The 23,086-nt window shown below is 38.8% G+C and overlaps 1 protein-coding gene across 1 annotated transcript in view; it reads left to right on the top strand.

The window, feature by feature from the left end:
* DIRAS2 (DIRAS family GTPase 2) overlaps positions 1 to 21,810 on the top strand; it is a 47,328-nt gene extending 25,518 nt beyond the window's left edge. The window contains exon 2 of the mRNA XM_077299916.1: positions 21,037 to 21,810. Within this exon, the coding sequence (XP_077156031.1) occupies positions 21,075 to 21,674 (600 nt within the window). The 5' untranslated portion in view covers positions 21,037 to 21,074 and the 3' untranslated portion in view covers positions 21,675 to 21,810. The remainder of the gene's footprint in view (positions 1 to 21,036) is intronic.
* Positions 21,811 to 23,086: the final 1,276 nt, after the last annotated feature.

Below are 23,086 nucleotides of genomic sequence, written 5' to 3'. Positions count from 1 at the left end.
ATACACAAAGAAAATGGGAGACATTTATTAGCATCCTGGATAGGACCTGTGCACAGTATATACCGTATGGGAATAAACATACTAGAAATAGGAGGAAACCAATATGGCTAAATAGAGCTGTAAGGGGCGCAATAAGGGACAAAAAGAAAGCATTTAGAGAATTAAAGGAAGTAGGTAGTGAGGAGGCATTAAATAAATACAGAAAATTAAATACATTCTGTAAAAAGCAAATCAAGGCAGCAAAGATTGAGACAGAGAGACTCATTGCCAGAGAGAGTAAAAATAATCCCAAAATATTCTTTAACTATATAAATAGTAAGAAACTAAAAAATGACAGTGTTGGCCCCCTTAAAAATAGTCTGGGTGAAGTGGTGGATGAGGATGAGGAAAAAGCCAATATGCTAAATGACTTTTTTTCATCAGTATTTACAAAAGAAAATCCCATGGCAGCCAATATGATCAGTGATAAAAATTCCCCATTAAATGTCACCTGCTTAACCCAGCAGGAAGTACAGCGGCGTCTAAAAATAACTAAAATTGACAAATCTCCGGGCCCGGATGGGATACACCCCCGAGTACTGCAGGAACTAAGTACAGTCATTGATAGACCATTATTTTTAATCTTTAAAGACTCCATAATAACAGGGTCTGTACCACAGGACTGGCGTATAGCAAATGTGGTGCCAATATTCAAAAAAGGGGCAAAAACTGAACTCGGTAATTATAGGCCAGTAAGTTTAACCTCTACTGTGGGTAAAATCCTGGAGGGCATTCTAAGGGATGCTATGCTGGAGTATCTGAAGAGGAATAACCTCATGACCCAGTATCAGCACGGGTTTACTAGGGACCGTTCATGTCAGACTAATTTGATCAGCTTCTATGAAGAGGTAAGTTCAGGACTGGACCAAGGGAACCCAGTGGACGTAGTGTATATGGACTTTTCCAAAGCTTTTGATACGGTGCCACACAAAAGGTTGTTACATAAAATGAGAGTAATGGGGATAGGGGAAAATATGTGTAAGTGGGTTGAGAGCTGGCTCAGGGATAGGAAACAAAGGGTGGTTATTAATGGAGCACACTCGGACTGGGTCACGGTTAGCAGTGGGGTACCACAGGGGTCAGTATTGGGCCCTCTTCTTTTTAACATATTTATTAATGACCTTGTAGGGGGCATTCAGAGTAGAATTTCAATATTTGCAGATGACACTAAACTCTGCAGGGTAATCAATACAGGGGAGGACAATTTTATATTACAGGATGATTTATGTAAACTAGAAGCTTGGGCTGATAAATGGCAAATGAGCTTTAATGGGGATAAATGTAAGGTCATGCACTTGGGTAGAAGTAATAAGATGTATAACTATGTGCTTAATTCTAAAACTCTGGGCAAAACCGTCAATGAAAAAGACCTGGGTGTATGGGTGGATGACAAACTCATATTCAGTGGCCAGTGTCAGGCAGCTGCTACAAAGGCAAATAAAATAATGGGATGTATTAAAAGAGGCATAGATGCTCATGAGGAGAACATAATTTTACCTCTATACAAGTCACTAGTTCGACCACACTTAGAATACTGTGCACAGTTCTGGTCTCCGGTGTATAAGAAAGACATAGCTGAACTGGAGCGGGTGCAGAGAAGAGCGACCAAGGTTATTAGAGGACTGGGGGGTCTGCAATACCAAGATAGGTTATTACACTTGGGGCTATTTAGTTTGGAAAAACGAAGACTAAGGGGTGATCTTATGTTAATGTATAAATATATGAGGGGACAGTACAAAGACCTTTCTGATGATCTTTTTAATCATAGACCTGAGACAGGGACAAGGGGGCATCCTCTACGTCTGGAGGAAAGAAGGTTTAAGCATAATAACAGACGCGGATTCTTTACTGTAAGAGCAGTGAGACTATGGAACTCTCTGCCGTATGATGTTGTAATGAGTGATTCATTAATTAATTTTAAGAGGGGACTGGATACCTTTCTGGAAAAGTATAATTTTACAGGGTATATACACTAGATTCCTTGATAAGGCGTTGATCCAGGGAACTAGTCTGATTGCCGTATGTGGAGTCGGGAAGGAATTTTTTTCCCCATGGTGGAGTTACTCTTTGCCACATGGGGTTTTTTTGCCTTCCCCTGGATCAACATGTTAGGGCATGTTAGGTTAGGCTATGGGTTGAACTAGATGGACTTACAGTCTTCCTTCAACCTTAATAACTATGTAACTATGTAAGTTCTCTGAATGCTGAGCTCTGTATAGGGAGATTTCTACATACGCTGTCCATATGCAGAAAGTTGTCAATCAGTGATGAGGGCATAGGGGGTGATTGGACTACTTGGCAGCAGGTTTTCTAGTCTTCTATGAATAATCCCTTGCTGATAAAACAGTGATGTTATCAAAACTAATGCAAGCAACCCAGTAATTAAGACAACCTCTAATGATAATCTCCTGCTAATAAAACATTGATCTTATTACAACTATAGCAAACAACCTTTAAAGGGTGCATCACTGTAATCAGAATCTCTAACTCTGAGGGAAGATTGAACCTTTTGAAATTAGAATTTGACAGCTGCTTGGAATTTTTTCTAAAAAAAAATAAATTAGCTGCGAGTCATTATACTTTAAAACCGCTAATTGCCATGAGTATTGGAGTATAATACTTGGAGGTCTCCTAGAACTATATTTAACCCATTTTGAGCCCTTTAAAGGGAATCTGTCACCTCATTTCGCCGCTATAAGCTGCGGCCACCGCCATTAGGGGCTTATCTGTTCTGGAATGCTGTAGATAAGCCCCTGATGTATCCTGAAAGATAAGAAAAACATGTTAGATTATACTCACCCGGGGCGGTCTGATCCGATGGGCGTCGCGGTCCGGATCCGGCGCCTCCCATCTTCATGCGATGATGTCCTCTTCCTTGCTTCGTGTCACTGCTCCGGCGCAGGCGTACTTTATCTGCCCCGCTGAGGGCAGAGAAAAGTACTGCAGTGCGCAGGTGCCGGGAAAGGTCAGAGAGGCCCATCGCCTGCGCAGGAGCAGTGACACGAAGCAAGGAGGATGACGACATCGTATGAAGATCGAAGGTGCCGGATCCGTACCACGACGCCCATCGGATCGGACCGCGCCCTCGGTGAGTATAATCTAACATGTTTTTCTTATCTTTAATCGAACTTGTTTTTCTCATCTTTCAGGATACATCGGGGGCTTATCTACAGCATTACAGAATGCTGTAGACAAGCCCCTGATGGCGGTGACAGCAGCTTATAGGCGAAAAATGGGGTGACAGATTCCCTTTAAGGCCAATATAAGCTTACTGATGTCTAAATGATCATAACTTATCTGAATAGAGAAAAACAGATACTAATTGCTTGCAACCATCAGCTTCTTTAACAAGACACTGCAGTATCAGACTTTTTAGGCTACTTAAATTGTAAAAACAGTAAAAAAAAATATCCTTTTTAAGGCAGTTGCCTGCTTTGCTGGTGTTTATGCACAGGCTGTGGAAATGAAGTACCCATAGCTATTTACATAAGATGGGGCAAAAATTATCCTTGTTTGGAGATAATCAAAAGCGATTTTCTTTGCTAAATGAAGAAGTAAAAGCTTTTCCACAAAATGTCAAAAAATTATCCCTTTCTTTAGAGTACAAAAAAAATCCCTTTTTTGGGGATTCACAAAAGGTTTGCTATTGTCTGAGTAAAGGATTACAAATACTTTTTATCAAGAGTTCCAAAAAAGTACACCTTTTCTTTCACATTAAATAACTTGCAGAAATATTGTGTCAAGTATGATTGTCACATTTGAGTAATTATAAAACTTTAAAGAGTAACCGTCATTTTAATTTTTATGTCATTAGACAGGAAAATAAGAAACATTGTAATGTCTTATTAGATAAATCAGCTTATTTCTCCTCCTGGACTAATTTGTATTCAGTGAAGATGGATTTTTAAATTTCCAAAGTAGAATCTTACCAGTAGCAACTCCTGTGTAAAGGGTAGGAGGAGGGAGGAACTAGAAGCAGAGCTCCTGTCTCCTCTTCCGCCCTCTTATTTGTATAGAACCTTATCAGTGGTAACTGCCATCTCCTACCTCAGTTATGTAAAAATCTGTCTTCAGTGAAGACAGATTTTACCCGTGTATTGAGAATTTTGAAGTGAAAGATCAGTCTTGGAAGAGAAAGAAGCAGATTGCTCGGATAAGATATATTACAAAGTTGATCATTGTCCCTTTTACTATTGATTAATGAAATAATTAAAATGATGGTTACACTTTAACTTCTTTGAATACATATATTATATTTATTGATAATTTTAAGTTATCACCTTCTTTCCAAATAACACAATGTACAATATAACCCTTAATGCTATGTTACTAGGTAGGTACAAGCACGTAAGTAATTTGTGTCAACAGCCACCAACATTGTTTTGGCACTTACAATCAAATGTCAAATTGTTTGAATACATAGAAAGCTGTGAATTTCATGAAGCTTGACACAATATCACAGTGGTTTAGCGGTTAGCATTGTTGCTTTGTAAACTGGGGTCCTGGGTTCAAATCCCACAAGGATAACATCTGCAAGGAGTTTTGTATGTTTTACCCGTGTTCGCGAAGGTTTTCTCTGGGTGCTGCGGTTTCTTCCCACACTTCAAACACATACTGATAAGGAATTTAGATTATGAGCCCCAATGGAGCCAGTGATGATAATGTATATATATCACTACGTAATATGATGGCACCATATACAGCTCTGGCAAAAATTTAGAGACCACCACATCAAAACCCTGTCATGTGCCACCCAATCTCCAGACCTGAACCCCATTGAGAACCTGTGGAATGTAATCAAGAGGAAGATGGATAGTCACAAGCCATCAAACAAAGAAGGACTGCTTACATTTTTCCGCCAGAAGCAGTGTGAAAGACTGGTGGAAAGCATGCCAAGACGCGTGAAAGCTATGATTAAAAATCATGGTTATTCCACAAAATATTGATTTCTGAACTCTTCCTGAGTTAAAACATTAGTATTGTTGTTTTTTTCTATATGATTATGAACTTGTTTTCTTTGCATTATTTAAGGTCTGAAAATACTTTGTTTTTTTTAAATTTCGACCATTTCTCCTTTACAAAAAAAAAAAAAATACAAAATTTATTGATTGGAAATTCGGAGACATGTTGTCCGTAGTTTTTAGACTAAGGTTATGTGCACCCATCCTGAAAGTATGCAGAAATTTCCTGAGAAAATCCTGAGGTTTTCCGCAGGAATTCTGCACGCGTTTTTGTCGCATATTTTTCACGTTTTTTTGTGCGGATTTTTCGTGTTTTTTTCCGGAGGTTCCCAATGCAATAATATAGTGGGAAATCAGCATAAAATCCTCAAAATTAATGAACATACTGCGTATTTTTCCGCATGCCTTTTTATTGGGAAAAAAACGCAACATGTGCACAAAAATTGCGTAAACCATGAAAAATGATGGGATGCTTAATGTATGCGTTTTTTAAGCATTTTTGCCACGGACAGCTGCCGAAAAAATGCAAAAAAAAACCGCGAAAAATCCACGAATAATCTGGAACATGTGCACATACCCTGAAAGAACAATTTACATTTTGCTTAAAAATATACCTATAAAGAGAAAAGTCAGACAAACTGAACGTTTTGCGGTGGTCTCTTAATTTTTGCCAGAGCTGTAAGTAATAAATATTATTGATCTATCTAATCAACTCTACTTTATGCTTCTCTCAGATTAGGTAGCAAAAACCTGGTCACAGATTCCCTTTAAGATTTTGACTTGTGTTTTGTTGATGTTAATTGAGAGCCTTGTTTTTAATTTCTTGATTTCTCTGTTACAAACTCTGTTCAGCCAAGTAATAATTTGAGGCATATAAGAGGTGGTGAGGTTTATAACATTGGTGGATAGTATGCAGATTGTATTGTGTTTCTGTCTTTAATGTCCTCTTAAACCCGTTATACCTTCTGTGAACCACATGTCAATAAAGACACTTTGATTATTTAATAAAAGTTACATATTCAGTAATGCCATGTACCCATAATTCACCGAATTACAGCACTAAATATCAGATCATACTTATATAATAAAACATAACATTTATTGTAATTAAAGATAAAAACAACAATCACGACCTAAAAAACGTCCACTGTTTGGCTGTAGAAAAGATACAGGGTGCATGGAGTCCCTAATATCACACTGTCTAGCCCCTACCTTGCTGCGGAGGTTGGCACCCTATGAAAACCTGCGCAATGGCGCCCCCGCTCAATGTAGGCTCCCCTAACTCACCCTAAGAAACCCTCAAGTGAGAGAAGATAGACAAACAGCAGAACAATCAAACAGACAAACACATAATATACCTTATAAAAGGGTCACTGGGTAATAATAAAGTGCAAAAGTGCTGTAATAATTTTCAATAACACGCACTATAATTGCACATTACCCCAAACGGCCTATAACCTAATACACTGTGCCTAGATGCTCACTACCTGCCTGCGGGGGTTGGCACCCTAGATATCCTGCGCAAATGGCGCCCCCGCTCTCGTAATCTGGCCCTAGTAAGCCCTAAGACCGCCAATCGGCAAAAAAATATATAAAGAGGCAGGCCGAGCGTACAGCACTTAGTGTAAATACACTAAAGCCCCTACATACAAATAAAGCAACTTACATCAAATCCCCAATGTCTTAAATAACACAACACAACAGTGTCTTAAATAACACAGCACAGAAAAATGCTAGTCTCAGTATGCTTATCTCGACGCGTTTCTCTGAGGTCAGTTCATCAGGAGACATACTAGAGAAATAGAAAACTTATCTGAGTGAAGGGTAAGAGGATAGATCACTTCAGAGGAGATTGTCGATATTGTAGTGGGGAACAATGTCCGTCCTTAACCACCTGTTCATAACAGCCTTGTGCATGTCATATACACTCTGCCTTATAAACCTAACCTCCTCCTCATGTCGAATCAGCGTCCTGCGGTGTCCGCAATTAGAATCACTTCCGGGTCCCAACCCTAATGCACGGAATTCCTGTCTGCGCAAGTGCCACTTTCTTCCCATAGGCGTTTATCGCTTGGAACGGTAATGCGTGTCATTACACGCATGCTCTGTAGCTTCTCACTTGGAACGCAAGTGCGCATCAATCGGCGCATGCTCAATAGCTAAGTCTCAGCAAGACGGTCGTTAGCTGGAACGCAAAAGCGTACCACACTGCGCAGACGCACTAACACACATAGATTTCTCATTTAGAACGCAGAAGCGTGTCATTCTGCGCTGACTCAATAGCTTCATATCAGCACGAATGACACTAACTAAAACGCAACAGCGTGCCGCATTATGCCGACATATTAGCACTCCTAGATATAACCACACTCTTAAATAAAGCATATCCCAAAGGCCTATATTGTCTAAAGAGGACCACCATTTTACAATGAAAATACAATTTTTGCGACGCTGAAAAGAACTATTAACCATAAACCTCCCACCATTTATTAGAACGTGCACTACAAAATGAATCAATTAAATAAAGATAAAAATAAAATGATAAAGACCGGCCCCTTTCTCGGGACAATGGGTCATGGGTTTGTATTACAAAAGGGGTTCTCAATAAGGGAAAGAACGGGTGGGCAAAAATTTAAACAAAGCAGCCAAATTGCAATAAATCATTCAAGCCCTGTGGCTTCATACTCTTCATCCGAAATATCCATTTTGCTTCCTTTTGTAAGATTAAACGGTCCCAATCTCCACCTCTAACTGGTGGTGTGACCACTTCAATCAGTGAAAAATTACAGCATTTCAAATCTCCACCATGTACCTCCCAAATGTGGTTAGCAATAGGGGTATCTCTTTTATTTAAAATGTCTCCTACATGTTCGCCCACCCTCCTGCGCAACTCCCTTTTCATTTTGCCCACATAATCCATAGGGCAGCTGCACTGGAACAGGTAGACCACCCCTTCCGTCCGGCAATTAGCAAATTGCCTCATATTATAAATTTTACCGGTACAGGAGCTAACAAAAGTACAGCTCCTCGAGACATATTTGCAAAATTTGCATTTACCACACTTGAAAGTACCATTCTGTCTTTTCTCCAACCAGGTGGGAGACTTTTTTTGAGGGAAAAACGCACTATGGACCAATTGATCACGAATTGATCTCCCTCTCCTATAAGTGATAGATGGTGTATCTGGGACTATATCACGTAGAGCTGGGTCCATTTTTAAGATCTCCCAATGTTTTTGGATCACATTTCTGACCTTCTGCGACTGGTTATCAAAAGTGCCTATGATTCTAAGATCGTTACCATCCTTCTCCCTTGATTTTTTAACAAGCAGTGGTGCTCTCTCCTTAGTACTTGAGTTTTTGAAAGCCTCATTAAGGACCCCAAGCGGATACCCCCTATCCACAAATTTGTCCCTCAAGTCTCCCGCCTGTCGGAAAAAGGCAGAATCGGTTGAACAATTTCTCCTCATACGTAGGTACTGACCCCTCGGTATACCCCTCCTCAAGGTTACAGGATGATGGCTCTCCCAGCGTAACAAATTATTGGTGGCAGTAGGTTTATAGAATGTTTCAGTGACAATCCGACCAGTACTGCCCCTAGAGATCTTCAAATCCAAAAAATTGATAGAATCACGTTGGAATTCAAACGTTAGTCTGAGACCAATAGCATTGTCATTGAGCTCATCTACAAATCTGGAGAACGACGACACCCCACCGGACCATAACACAAGCACATCGTCTATGTACCTACCCCAAAATAATATTTGGGGCCTCCACCAGAAGGCATCGTCCTCTCCGAAAACTGATAGGTCCTCCCACCAGCCCAGGAACAGATTAGCATACGTGGGAGCACAAGGGCTCCCCATAGCCGTACCCCTGAGCTGGTGGAAGAACCCACCCCCAAACGCAAAAAAATTATGTTTGAGCACAAACTCAAGTAGCCCAACAATGCACTGGTTATGCCGGGACAACTGTATACCCCTTGATCTCAAAAAGAAACTAGTAGCCTGGAGGCCTTTATCATGTGGGATGTTGCTATAAAGCGCCTCCACATCTATGGAGGCAAAACACACATCATCAGTAAGGACTATATCCTCAAGCCTGAGGAGGAGATCTGAGGAGTCTCTAACATAAGAGGGCAACAAAACCACAAAAGGTCTTAACACTATCAATATACACACTCGTATTCTGTGTAATTGAATCAATACCAGCCACTATTAGGCGGCCCTTTAGTGGGCTTAGGCCCTTATGCACCTTTGGCAATGAATAAAACACAGCCAGAACTGGAAATTTAGGAAGCATAAAGTCATATTCATTCTTTGATATTAAACCAGCGCTTTTTGCCTCAGTTAGAAGTATTTTTAAGTCTTCCATAAACTCATTAGTAGGATCTTTCTTAAGAGGTCTATACGTAGATGTGTCCTTAAGAATGTTATTACACATCACCTGATATTGCTCAAGATCTAATATCACCATGTTACCCCCTTTAGCTGAGGGTTTGAACTCGTAATCCTTATTAGCAGACAAACCATCCAATGCCTCCCTCTCTGCTCTCGTCAAATTAGAGTGATAACCGTCACCTAAAGCATTAATTTTCTCCAGATCCTTGATCACCAATCTGGTAAATATTTCAGTGCTATCAAACCCTTCCTGAGGGGGCATTCTAACACTCTTGGGCTTAAGGTCAGTAAATGGGCCTAAATCCAAAGGTCTCTCATTTTCCCTAAGAAGGTCAGTAAGAATTCTCACACTGGGTAAATCCTCCTCAGTTACACCTAACCGTTCACAATCAGCACGATCATGTGTTTTAAAAAATATTTTCCATCTGACCTTCCTTATGAACAGGTTAATGTCTTTAACCCACCCAAACTCGTCAAATTTATTTGTAGGAACAAACGAGAGACCCTTGGATAGGACCGCCCTTTCCACTTCATTTAATGGGTAAGAGGAGAGATTGATAATCCTATTCACCTCCATCATTTCTTGTTCCTGTCCTCTTTTTCTTTTTGAGGGTCCATACCCGTGACCCTCTTCTTCTCCAAAAAAGACAATGATGAGGATAATGAAGAGGGTCCTGTAGGAGATGTTTCCCGCCTTTGGAAATTCCTTGTTACCATACGTTCCTGTCTTACCCATTTTTGTCTGTTGTTTTTCTTACGTGTCCCTCCAAAAATACCTCTACTCTCCAAAAAGCTGGATGACCCTCTATCAGTATCAGAAGAGTCAATCTCAGAAGATGATACGTCCGCTATATTACATACCCTCCTATCCTCCTGCAAAAATGTATATACCGTCTTCTCTTTGAATTCCTGAATATCTCTGGTAAACTGTTTATGCTTCCTAGCCTTAATCTCACTCTGAAACTGTTCCACGGTCGTTTGGAGGCTAGCCTCCCTCCTAGGAAAATCAGTATGTGTTTTTAATTTCAAAACCTCCTCCACTTGTTCAGCCAATTTTTTGGAGGTGGCCTCAAAGGTTTTCCTCGCTTCTTCTAACAAGATGGTCATAAACCTTAATGAACTTTCAGTATGTTCTGTCTCCCACCTATCAAGAAGATTTGCCGATCTAGATCTCCGTGCTGGTGTAATAGATATCCTCAGACCTTTTGGTACTATTCAATTCTTTATATAGTTTTCCAATGACTGTGTTTCCCACCAGGAACGAATATTGTCCTTATAACATACAGTTAGATCGTTAAAGAGGCTTTTAAGGTCCGTATTTGTTGTTGTACCACTTCCCTCCTCTGTTTCAGAGAAAGCATCCAGGGCATCGGCCACCCATGATTCCCTATTGATAGTCTCAGATAGAAAACCCACCATAAGTACCAAAATATCACAGAAAAAATAATATCAAAGTGCCCAAAAGAGACAAATAATTCACTGAATTACAGCACTAAATATCAGATAATACTTATATAATAAAACATAACATTTATTGTAATTAAAGATAAAAACAACAATCACGACCTAAAAAACGTCCACTGTTTGGCTGTAGAAAAGATACAGGGTGCATGGAGTCCCTAATATCACACTGTCTAGCCCCTACCTTGCTGCGGAGGTTGGCACCCTATGAAAACCTGCGCAATGGCGCCCCCGCTCAACGTAGGCTCCCCTAACTCACCCTAAGAAACCCTCAAGTGAGAGAAGATAGACAAACAGCAGAACAATCAAACAGACAAACAGATAATATACCTTATAATAATGCGTAATGCGGCACGCTGTTGCGTTTTAGTTAGTGTCATTCGTGCTGATATGAAGCTATTGAGCCAGCGCAGAATGACACGCTTCTGCGTTCTAAATGAGAAATCTATGTGTGTTAGTGCGTCTGCGCAGTGTGGTACGCTTTTGCGTTCCAGCTAACGACCGTCTTGCTGAGACTTAGCTATTGAGCATGCGCCGATTGATGCGCACTTGCGTTCCAAGTGAGAAGCTACAGAGCATGCGTGTAATGACACGCATTACCGTTCCAAGCGATAAACGCCTATGGGAAGAAAGTGGCACTTGCGCAGACAGGAATTCCGTGCATTAGGGTTGGGACCCGGAAGTGATTCTAATTGCGGACACCGCAGGACGCTGATTCGACATGAGGAGGAGGTTAGGTTTATAAGGCAGAGTGTATATGACATGCACAAGGCTGTTATGAACAGGTGGTTAAGGACGGACATTGTTCCCCACTACAATATCGACAATCTCCTCTGAAGTGATCTATCCTCTTACCCTTCACTCAGATAAGTTTTCTATTTCTCTAGTATGTCTCCTGATGAACTGACCTCAGAGAAACGCGTCGAGATAAGCATACTGAGACTAGCATTTTTCTGTGCTGTGTTATTTAAGACACTGTTGTGTTGTGTTATTTAAGACATTGGGGATTTGATGTAAGTTGCTTTATTTGTATGTAGGGGCTTTAGTGTATTTACACTAAGTGCTGTATGCTCGGCCTGCCTCTTTATATATTTTTTTGCCGATTGGCGGTCTTAGGGCTTACTAGGGCCAGACTACGAGAGCGGGAGCGCCATTTGCGCAGGATATCTAGGGTGCCAACCCCCGCAGGCAGGTAGTGAGCATCTAGGCACAGTGTATTAGGTTATAGGCCGTTTAGGGTTATGTGCAATTATAGTGCGTGTTATTGAAAATTATTACAGCACTTTTGCACTTTATTATTACCCAGTGCCCCTTTTATAAGGTATATTATCTGTTTGTCTGTTTGATTGTTCTGCTGTTTGTCTATCTTCTCTCACTTGAGGGTTTCTTAGGGTGAGTTAGGGGAGCCTACGTTGAGCGGGGGCGCCATTGCGCAGGTTTTCATAGGGTGCCAACCTCCGCAGCAAGGTAGGGGCTAGACAGTGTGATATTAGGGACTCCATGCACCCTGTATCTTTTCTACAGCCAAACAGTGGACGTTTTTAGGTCGTGATTGTTGTTTTTATCTTTAATTACAATAAATGTTATGTTTTATTATATAAGTATTATCTGATATTTAGTGCGGTAATTCGGTGAATTATTTGTCTCTTTTGGGCACTTTGATATTATTTTTTCTGTGATATTTTAATGCCATGTACCCACACACAGTACTTGATACGCAGTTGCGGTCAATTACAGTCTCGCTGCTTAGTTACAGTGCAAATGAGCTCTTGGCTATAAAATGTGAACATATGTTGCACTAGATTTGTGACGACAGTATATTTACAGTTTGCTTCCTCACACAAAGGCATGTATATAGTTATAAAAAGCAACCAGTAACTGTGATAACAGTGATTTGGCATGAAGGTATAGGCATCTGTTGTAAGCTCAGCCTTAGGAACATTATCCCATTTTCAAACCATTTCATTTGATCAAAATGAGGAAGATTGTATGCCTAGTTCAACAGTATCCATGCACCCTTCTGTTTTCTAAGTCTAATTTACCCTTATTGACCATATTACCTGCAAAATTTATAAAAGATTTTTACAAAATAATAATTTGAGTAAACCAAAATTGAATTTTTTATTATTTTTTTTGTTATTATAAAAAATTGGAAATTTCTGGGTAATTTATGAAGACTGATTCCTAGACTAATAAAAGCTATGCACTTAGTGCAAAGCCGATCAAAATTATAAGCAGGGTAATCCATTCACCCTTAAAGGCATCAACTGGAGTGCGTCATTCAAATATCATGAACAAAGTGTAGTTATCGTACTTCTGCACTCAAAAATGCTCTGCGCATAGTGCTCAGGCTTCCAAAAATTACAAGCACGGTCATCCATACACCCTTGAAGGCATCAACTAGAGTGCCTTATTCAATTATTGTTAACAAAGTGTAGTTGTGGCACTCCTACACTCATAAACGCTCTGCACACAGCGCAAGGCAAGAAAAAAATTATGAGGGTCGTCCATACACTCTTGATGGCACCAAATGGAGTGCCACATAAAAAAATAAAGTTTAGTTGTGTCACTTTTACACTCATAAAGGCTTTGCGTACAGTGCAAGGCCATAAAAAATGATGAAGGTAATCAAGTCAACCATAGACCCTTGAAGACAACAACTGGCAGGCCTCATTCAAATATTTTGAAAGTTTAATTGATGTACTCCTGCAGTCTTAAAGGCTTTGCACAAAGTGCAAAGCCAGGAAAAAATTATAAGGAGAGTCATCCATAGACCCATGAAGGCAACAACTGGTGCGCCTCATTCAAATATCTTGAAAGCGTAGTTGATGTATTCCTACACTCATAAATACTTTTCACAAAGTCAGGAGAAAATGCTAAGTAAGGTAATACAGTAATCCTCTTCAGGTGTCTGTTCCTTCTCCTTCCTTGGGAGGCTGAGGGAACTGCCTCCATCTGCTTCATGAAGCCCGATTCCCAAGTGCCTGGGCTGCAAGTAACCCAACTGTGGGCAACACCGGAGACCTCAAAATGTGGAATTAGGCGACAACACTTTGTGTAACCTTCACCATCGTTTGCTCCCGCATAGAAGGTGGGAAGCCCAAAGACAGTCTGAACTCTCTGGGGTGGTAGACACATCTTGATCTTGACACCACGAGGAGCCTCTCCCATGCCCATTCAATTTGTTAAAATGGTTCATCCTGCTACCTTCTTGGATCACACCCACCTCCATTTTGAGGAAGGTGATCCTGGTTCTAGCCATCAGCTCTTGCAGCTTTTGAGACAAATGTTCCGTCTTTACTGCCCTCTGGTTTAACAAGATGTGATAATGGGTCCCAAATGCTTCTATGGACTCCCATCTCCTCTACTGGTCAAACGTAACAACCTCCCCCTGTGATGCCAACTCTCGGTACTTTGCAACTAGCGGGTATGCTAGCATGTCTCCAGCCCTGGTCCTAGCTCACCTCTCCTCTTCCAACCAGCCTAGGCCATGCAGTTCGGTCAACAGTTGCTGGATTCTGGCTCTCCCATCCGCAGTCTGCAAGAACCCCAGCTGTGAAGGCTGCGGCCTGGGTTTGGGCCTTGGTAGTTCAAGAAAAGCATCTGGTTCCAGACTACAAGCTCCTGCAATCTCTGCTGTTGCGTGAGCTTGGTCTGGCTCCAATACTTCTACTGCCAATCCCTTGAGATGGGAATATGCCATCTTTGTTGCTTTGTCACCCATTAAGCATGCTACACTGTATGGAATAATAATTCAATCCAGAAAAAATGTTTAAACTTTATTGTTTAGTATTATATACCAACGAAATATAAAACAAAGCACATAATACTCTATGGATGACTAACTGAATTAAAAAAAAAATTAACGTTTTTTGGAGTGTTACATGCCACTGAAATGTAACTCAAAGCGCGTAATACACTATGAATGACTAATTGAATCTAGAAATAAAATTTGAACCCTTTTTTGGAGTCTTATAAACCAACAAAATGTAGTATAAAGCACTTAATACTCTATGGATAACTAATTGTCATTCAATTCAGAAAAAAAATTAACTTTTTTTGAGTACTGTTTACCACCGAAATAACACAAAGCATCCTATGGATGACTAATTGAATCCAGAAAAAAATTTGAACACTAGTTTAAAGAGTTATACACCACCGAAATATAACATCAGGCACATAAAACTCTATAGATAACAAATTCAATCCAGGAAAATTTTTGACCTTTTTTTGGAATGTTGTATACCACCAAAATGTAACATAAAGCACATAATACTCTATAGATGAATAATTGAATCCAGTAAAAATTTTGAACGCTTTCATGGAGTGTTATATACTATCGAAATGTTACACAAAGCAAGTGATCCTCTACGGATGACAAATTCAGTCCAGATACATTTTTTAATAATTTTTTGTAGTGTTTTATACCATCGAAATGTAACTCAAAGCACATAATACTCAGCAAGACTAGTTGATTCTAGAAAAAAGTTTGAATGCTTTTTTGAGTGTTATATACCACCAAAATGTAAAGCAAAGCACATAATATTCTATGGATGACTAAATGAATCCAGAAAAATGTTGGAACCCTTTTTTAAGTGTTATATACCACCAAAATGTAACACAAGACAGGTAATACTCCAATTCAATCCAGAAATTGTTTTTAATTCTTTTTTAGAGTGTTACATAGCAGTGAAATTTAACACACAGCACAAAATACTCTGTGGATGATTAATTGAATCCAGAAAAAAATGTGAACACTTATTTGGAGTGTTATATACAGCCTAAATGGAATTCCAGCCACTTAATATTCTATGGATGACTATTAAATTCAGATTTTTTTTAAAGTGTTATATAATAATACCAAGTTCAATCCAGAAAAAATTTGAACTCTTTTTGGGAGTTTTCTATACCACTGACTATTTGAATCCAGAAAATAATTTGAATTCATTTTTGGAATGTTATGTACCACTGAAATGTAACACAAACCATGCAATGCTCTATGGATGACTAGATGAATCCAGAAATATTTTTGAATGCTATTTTAAAGTGTTGTGTACCACCAAAATATAACATAAAGCACATAACTTTTTTTTTGAGTTTTGTACAGTACAGACCAAAAGTTTGGACACACCTTCTCATTTAAAGATTTTTCTGTATTTTCATGACTATGAAAATTGTACATTCACACTGAAGGCATCAGAACTATGAATTAACCCATGTGGAATTATATACTTAACAAAAAAGTGTGAAACAACTGAAATTATGTCTTATATTCTAGGTTCTTCAAAGTAGCCACCTTTTGCTTTGATGACTGCTTTGCACACTCTTGGCATTCTCTTGATGAGCTTCAACAGGTAGTCACTGGGAATGGTCTTCCAACAATAAACCTATCTTGATATTGCAGTCCACCCATTCCTTTAAAAACCTGGGTTGCCCTTCTCTGCTCCAACTCTAGTTCGGCTATGTCCTTCTTATATAATGGAAATTGTACACAATATTCTAAGTGAGGCTGCACTAGTGACTTGTATAAAGTCAAAACTATGTTCCCCTCATGAGCATATATGCCTCTTTTAATTCCTCGCAAATATTTATTTGCCTTGCTGCAGCTGCCTGAAACTGATCACTGAAGTGGCATTTGCCATCCACCCATACATCCAAGGCTTTTTCAGCGACAGTTTTACTTAGTGTTTTACAATTTAGTAATAAATAATTATACATTTTGTTTACTCTTCCCAAATGCATAAGCTTACATTTATCTACATTAAATTTAAATTGCCATTTCTCAGCCCAAGCCTCAAGCTTACATAAATCCTTCTGTAATATTAAATTATCCTCCTCTGTGTTGATTATCCTGAGTTTAGTATCATCTGCAAATATGGTAATCATACTTTCTATGACCCCCTGACAAAGTAATTAATAAATATACTAAAAAGATGAGGGCCCATTACTGACTACTGTGGTACCCTACTGTTAATTGTGACCCAATTCTAGTGTGTTCCATTAATAAACACCCTTTTTCCTGTGCAAATTGCCTCTTCAGAGAGAAAGGGGCCTTGAACTCTCCAGCGCCACCTGTTGAAAGCAGTGATCCTACAAGTCACAATCAACCCTTTTATCAAGTCTTGCAATATGACTTAGGATTAAAACCAAATCAGTATCTCATTTTGCAGACACAGTGTTTTGGGCTATTGGCCCTCATCAGTGCAAAATATGAGAAATGATTTGACTAGCTGAGAGACTCTGGACTGGGGTCTAAGGGGTAAGGTTTCTCTTTATGGAGCGTGACATACCAGCTCTGGCATGTCAAGGCAAGGAGGCTTATTCACCGTGCATTGCTTCTCTGGGAAATTTAATATGCAAATTGCCTTTTCAGAGAGAAAGAGGAATTGAACTCTATAGCGCCACCTGTTGGAAGCAGCAATCCTACCACTGAGCCAGTTGTTTACCCAGTTACATAAATTTTCCCCTGGTCCCATTTTTCTCATTGCATTTTTTGTCTGGCACCAATGCCTTTCAAAATAGACATATTTTGAAAGGTACATATATTTTCCGTGTAGGCAATATCCACTGCATTTCCCTGGTTCAGTCTAGAACTTACCTCCTTGCAGAAGCTGATTGTGTCCCCTTTTTGTGTATTGGTACATTTGCTTTGCATGAGTCCTGTGGTAGAATCCTTGTTGTTATGGAATCTGTGAATATTAAAAATAATGGTCTGTCCATCACTATACTTAATTCCTGCCATACTCAGGGGTGTGTGTCATCTGGGCCCAGAAATGTGTCTTTTGAGGCCCAGTGATTTTTGAGGCGTACTTCCTGCTGGGTTAAGTGAGTGTAATTTAGTGGAAAGTTTCTAGTATCCTCAATCACGTCATCTGTCATATGATTTTCTTGTATAAATACTGAAGAGAAAAAGGAATTTAGCAGATTGACCTTTCCAAAAAATTATAATTCCAAATTTGTTTGGATTAGTTACAAAATTGGCTTGTCAAAAAAGACTAATACCTCTAAAATTCTTTATTTGATATATTTAAAAGAAAAAAAAAACACACAAAAAATGTGAAAAAAACAAACGAGTAAACAAAAATCAAAACAATCAAAGAACAGTTGCTGATTGGTAACCTCCAGTTGGTGTACCAGCCGGGGTACTAATAGGCCTATTTGACCCTAATTCACCCTGAGCCCCTGCCTGTCAGCGGAGGTTGGCACCCTCTTGAAACGCAAATGGCACCCCCACTCAATGACGGCTTGCCCTAGATTCCTTGGAAATCCCTATAATAGGGAGAATCACTATAGACCAAATATCTCAATACCAATCTTAACCACAAAAATGTCTGTGCCTTTATAACAGTAATAGTATAATACAGGGAATGTAAACATGGGCCTAACCACCAATTAGCCACCGTACAAAAAACCCAAAGGATATTAAAACTTGAAGCCAAAACAAATAACTTATTAGTGATGAATTTTTAACGGGGAGGGGATGGTAGAAGTTTGATGTGCATAGGATATTACCTTGTGCTATTGGCTAACCGATTTATGAATGGCAATGCAGGAGTAATGAATATTGTACTATAGCTTGTTCATATCCAACCTAACTTTACTGCACCATATCCTATGTAAAAGATATTGTTTAAACAGCTCAGAAAGAGATATATTCTGAGCAAACTCACTTTAACCCATTATTTTCCCCGTCTCCATATTTCATCATTATGGGAAGTACATGAAGGGAGAGCTGTAGGGTAATAAAGGGTGAGTCTTTGTTGAGCGGGGGTGCCAAATTGCGTATTATCTAGGGTGCCAACCTCCACAGCCAGGTAGGGACTCTGTAAATAGGGACTGTGGAGGGTTAATAATTATACCCTTAAAAATTCATCACTAATAAGATATTTGTTTTGGCTTCAAGTTTTGGTATCCTTTGGATTTTTTGTACGGTGGCTAATTGGTGGTTAGGCCCATGTTTACATTCCCTGTATTATACCATTAATGTTATAAAGGCACAGACATTTTTGTGGTTAAGATTGGTATTGAGATATTTGGTCTATAGTGATTCTCCCTATTCTCCCTATTATAGAGATTTCCAAGGAATCTAGGGCAAGCCATCGTTGAGTTTGGGCACCATTTGCATTTCAAGAGGGTGCCAACCTCCACTGACAGGCAGGGGCTCGGGGTGAATTAGGGTCAAATAGGCCTATTAGTACCCCGGCTGGTACACCAACTGGAGGTCACAGATTAGCAACTGTTCTTTGATTGTTTTGATTTTTGTTTGCTCATTTATTTTTTCACATTTTTTGTTTTTTAAAAATATATCAAATAAAGAATTTTTAGAGGTATTAGTCTTTTTTGATGAGCCCGATTGACCTTTCCCTCATCCTCTCCCACCATTTCACACAAACTATTTTTGAGGGGACCAACACTGACTTTTCAGTTTCTTATATAATTAAAGAATATCTTTGGATTATTTTGCTTTCTTTGGCAATGAGTCTCTCTGTCTGAATCTTTGCTGCCTTGATTTGATTTTTTACACAATTTATTTTTTCTATAATCATTTAATACCTCGCCATTACCCTTTTTAATTCTCTAAACACTTTCATTTTGTCACTTTTTGCGCCTCTTACACTTCTTTTTAGTCACAGTGGTTTCCTCCTATTTCTAGCTTGTTTATTCCCATAGGGTAAATATTGTACACACGTTATATTCAGTAGGCCCTAGAATGCGTAACCCGGGCCTTTTAGGCTCGGTATCTTACTTTTTGCAAACAGTTATAATTACAATGTTGTGCATTTTTCATTTTTAATTTGCAATTTTGAAATAAACTTGTAAAAGTTTATTTCTTTGAGTTCCTCATATGATTTGCACAGTGGTCTAGAAGGCCAGGGTTATGTGAAAATGTATATTTCAGATGTCACGCATTCTAGTGTCCCATTTGCTTTGTGTACTTTTATGTCTCCGGACATTGTTCCAATTTATGGCACCAAGATCGTCTCTGTCGTTGGAAATTTGTGTATCTGAAGTTCTGGTGGCAGTTTTTTCTGAAATCTCTGTTCTATCTGCTGCAGATCTACCAGTTCTCTGAATGCGGAGCTCTGTGGAACACACTACTAATTAACAGCTTTCCGGGTACAATGTGCATAGACAGCAATCTGCTGATCAGTGGTGGGGGCGGGTTAGACAGCTGATGAATATGGAGGACTGCATGGCAATGGATAAAGTAGTCCTCTATTGATAATCTCATGATGACAAAACTTTGATTTTATTAAAACTACAGAAAGCAGTCACATTATTGGAATTAAGTTCTCTACATATTGCTGCTCTCAGATTAGGAAGCAAAAACCCAGTGATTCCCTTTAAGGAATCTCCTCTCATTTTCTAATATTTTTCTGACATATTCTGTTGGGTTTAGTCTTAGATTCTCTTCTTTATTGTCCCTACACAGATCCAGATGGACAAGCTATCAGCAGATTTGGCTTTCAGTAGTGTCATTATTCTGATGACACCCAATTATACATATCTACCTACACATTGCTATAAAACCCATTCTGATTTTTAATTTAAACCCAAGAGGTTAAGAGAAAACTACAAGAGGAAACAATAGTTTCACTTAGTTCAAATAGATCCTGAACTTTGTATGATTTCATTTCTTAATATATCTTTCTAGCGGCCGGTGCTCAGTGTTTCTGTAATAGAGCTTTAATCCCCTGCAAAGGCGTAGAGTTAAAAGATAAAATTCTGGCTCCCTACAGCTGCCACTCGAAGAAGCATAGAAGCTTACTGCATACTGTTTTTACATTGAACTTTATAACTATGGCTTAACGGCAAAATTTGGAAAAATGTTACATTACGTATTTCTCTTAGTTTTTTTATAGACCATGAAAGGTCTTAATCTGTGACTTTTCATAGTCTATAAAAGGTCTTAATCTAAAGAAGATTAAGACCTTTTTATAGTGAATCTACGGTACACTTAGAATAAATTCAGTGCTTGTAAATGGTAATTTTTTTCCCAAGTGTATATTAGTTTGGCATTATTGAAATGTGTTTCCTCTGATTTGATTATATTTTGCAGGTTATATTAAGTTTATTCTTTTAAATTAAGTTTTAAATTAGTGAGATAATTATGATGATTAGAGATGATAGTAACAACCACCTAATAAAGCTTTTTGTTGTATTTATCTCCTTTAGGTATTTCGTGAAGAAAAGCATCTGAACTGTTTGTGAAAATGCCCGAGCAAAGTAATGATTACAGAGTAGTAGTGTTTGGAGCTGGAGGTGTGGGTAAAAGTTCCCTAGTTCTACGTTTTGTAAAGGGTACATTTCGAGAAAGTTATATACCGACTATTGAAGACACATACAGACAAGTGATCAGCTGTGACAAAAGTATATGCACTTTGCAAATTACTGACACCACTGGAAGCCACCAATTTCCAGCTATGCAGCGCCTGTCTATATCAAAGGGACATGCCTTCATTTTGGTTTACTCTGTCACCAGTAGGCAGTCCCTGGAAGAATTGAAGCCAATCTATGAACAGATTTGCCAGATTAAAGGAGATGTAGAGAGCATCCCAATTATGTTGGTTGGAAATAAAAGTGATGAAAGCCAAAACCGAGAAGTGGAAAACTCGGATGGAGAAGCAATAGCAAAAAAATGGAAATGTGCCTTTATGGAGACATCAGCCAAGATGAACCACAATGTCAAGGAGCTGTTCCAAGAGCTTCTAAACCTTGAGAAACGCAGAACTGTGAGCCTTCAGATAGATGGAAAGAAGAGCAAGCAGCAGAAAAGAAAAGAAAAACTCAAAGGCAAATGTGTTGTCATGTAAAAGCATAATTCATTCTCCTCTAGCCTTGCGGCGCTGGATATGATAGGGAAACTGCATGCACAACACTTGGCGATGCACTATTTTATCATCTGGAAATAAATGGCACATATTTTACCTGTTTTACCTCAAATAATGATTGAGGTACAAATGGCTAGACTTGAAAATAATTAAGTGTCATTTTCATCTTGTTCAATATCATTTAATAGGACTAAGTTGTCATTTCGAGCATGCAGTTGGCTAGAAATGCTTAAGACGAAAATTTAGATTTTTTTATCTATGTATAGAGACTAAAAATATAAAATTGCATGTGATAACCATGCATATAGAAATAATAATAATAGGATGAAATATCATTAAACTTTCCTGTGTATAGCAATAGCACAGGATTTTGGCTTTCACAACACGTTTATTTGGGGTTTATACCTGAGGAAATATTAAGAGCAAATGACTATGTACCTTTCTTGCATGTTCGGACATATCCATGCTACTGCTGCATTCACTTTAGAGCATATTTTATAAAAAAAATATATATGACACATAGCCAGACATATTTTATTTGTGTATTTTTTTTTCTTATTGTTGATTGCCTTAAAGAAATTTTTCTCCTTCAAATTGCTTTTTAAAGGGACTGGACAATGTATGGATGTAAAACCAGCATTTTCAACAATTAATGCATTCCACGTTGATCAGATCTAAGTGTACGTTCACCTGTGAAGATCATGTTACTGTTTTGTTTTTATCTTGATTCTTAGTTAAATCATTTTGCAGAGCTGGTTGCTACTTTGAAGTTATCAGTAATTTGCTGCATGACCCAATTGCTATTTTAGTACGATAGCTTTGCTATTAATTTTTCTCATTCTATACTGGTCTAAGGCTAAACTTCCCAGAATAGAAATGAGTAAAGCAAGCACTGGGTAGACATTGATAAAGCAGGACACTTATAAGGTGAGAACTAAGAGGAAGCCAGCACAATTGTAAATGCAGCCTGAGATGTCTTAACTCAGGATCCATAAAAGATAAGTAAAGTACTTCCAAAATGACATGTATATTATAGGTAAATGTCAACCGTAAAATGATCTTCAAAGGTCAACCTAAATATTAAGAAAGTGAGATTAATTTAATTTTATGTGATGGATTAGTTGGTGCGCACATCAACTGTATACTCACCTGAATGAGCCCACCAACAATTCAATCCTGAGACCCAAATATTAATCTTACTATCTAGTTTAGCATCTCAAGTTTGAAGTGAAACTAGAAGGTATCAATTTAGACATTTCAGCAAAGTAGATGGCTGCTGTCCAAAATAACTTCTGCCTATTACTGCATACAAAGGCCATTAGCAGTCATCTTCAAACACTAGTCATCAATAATAAGATGAGTATGCTTAAGCTCACATGGTATTTTGCAATGTA

This window comes from Ranitomeya variabilis, chromosome 1 (assembly GCF_051348905.1).
Source record: "Ranitomeya variabilis isolate aRanVar5 chromosome 1, aRanVar5.hap1, whole genome shotgun sequence".
NCBI lineage: Eukaryota > Metazoa > Chordata > Amphibia > Anura > Dendrobatidae > Ranitomeya > Ranitomeya variabilis.
This window is presented reverse-complemented; position numbering and strand designations above follow the sequence as displayed.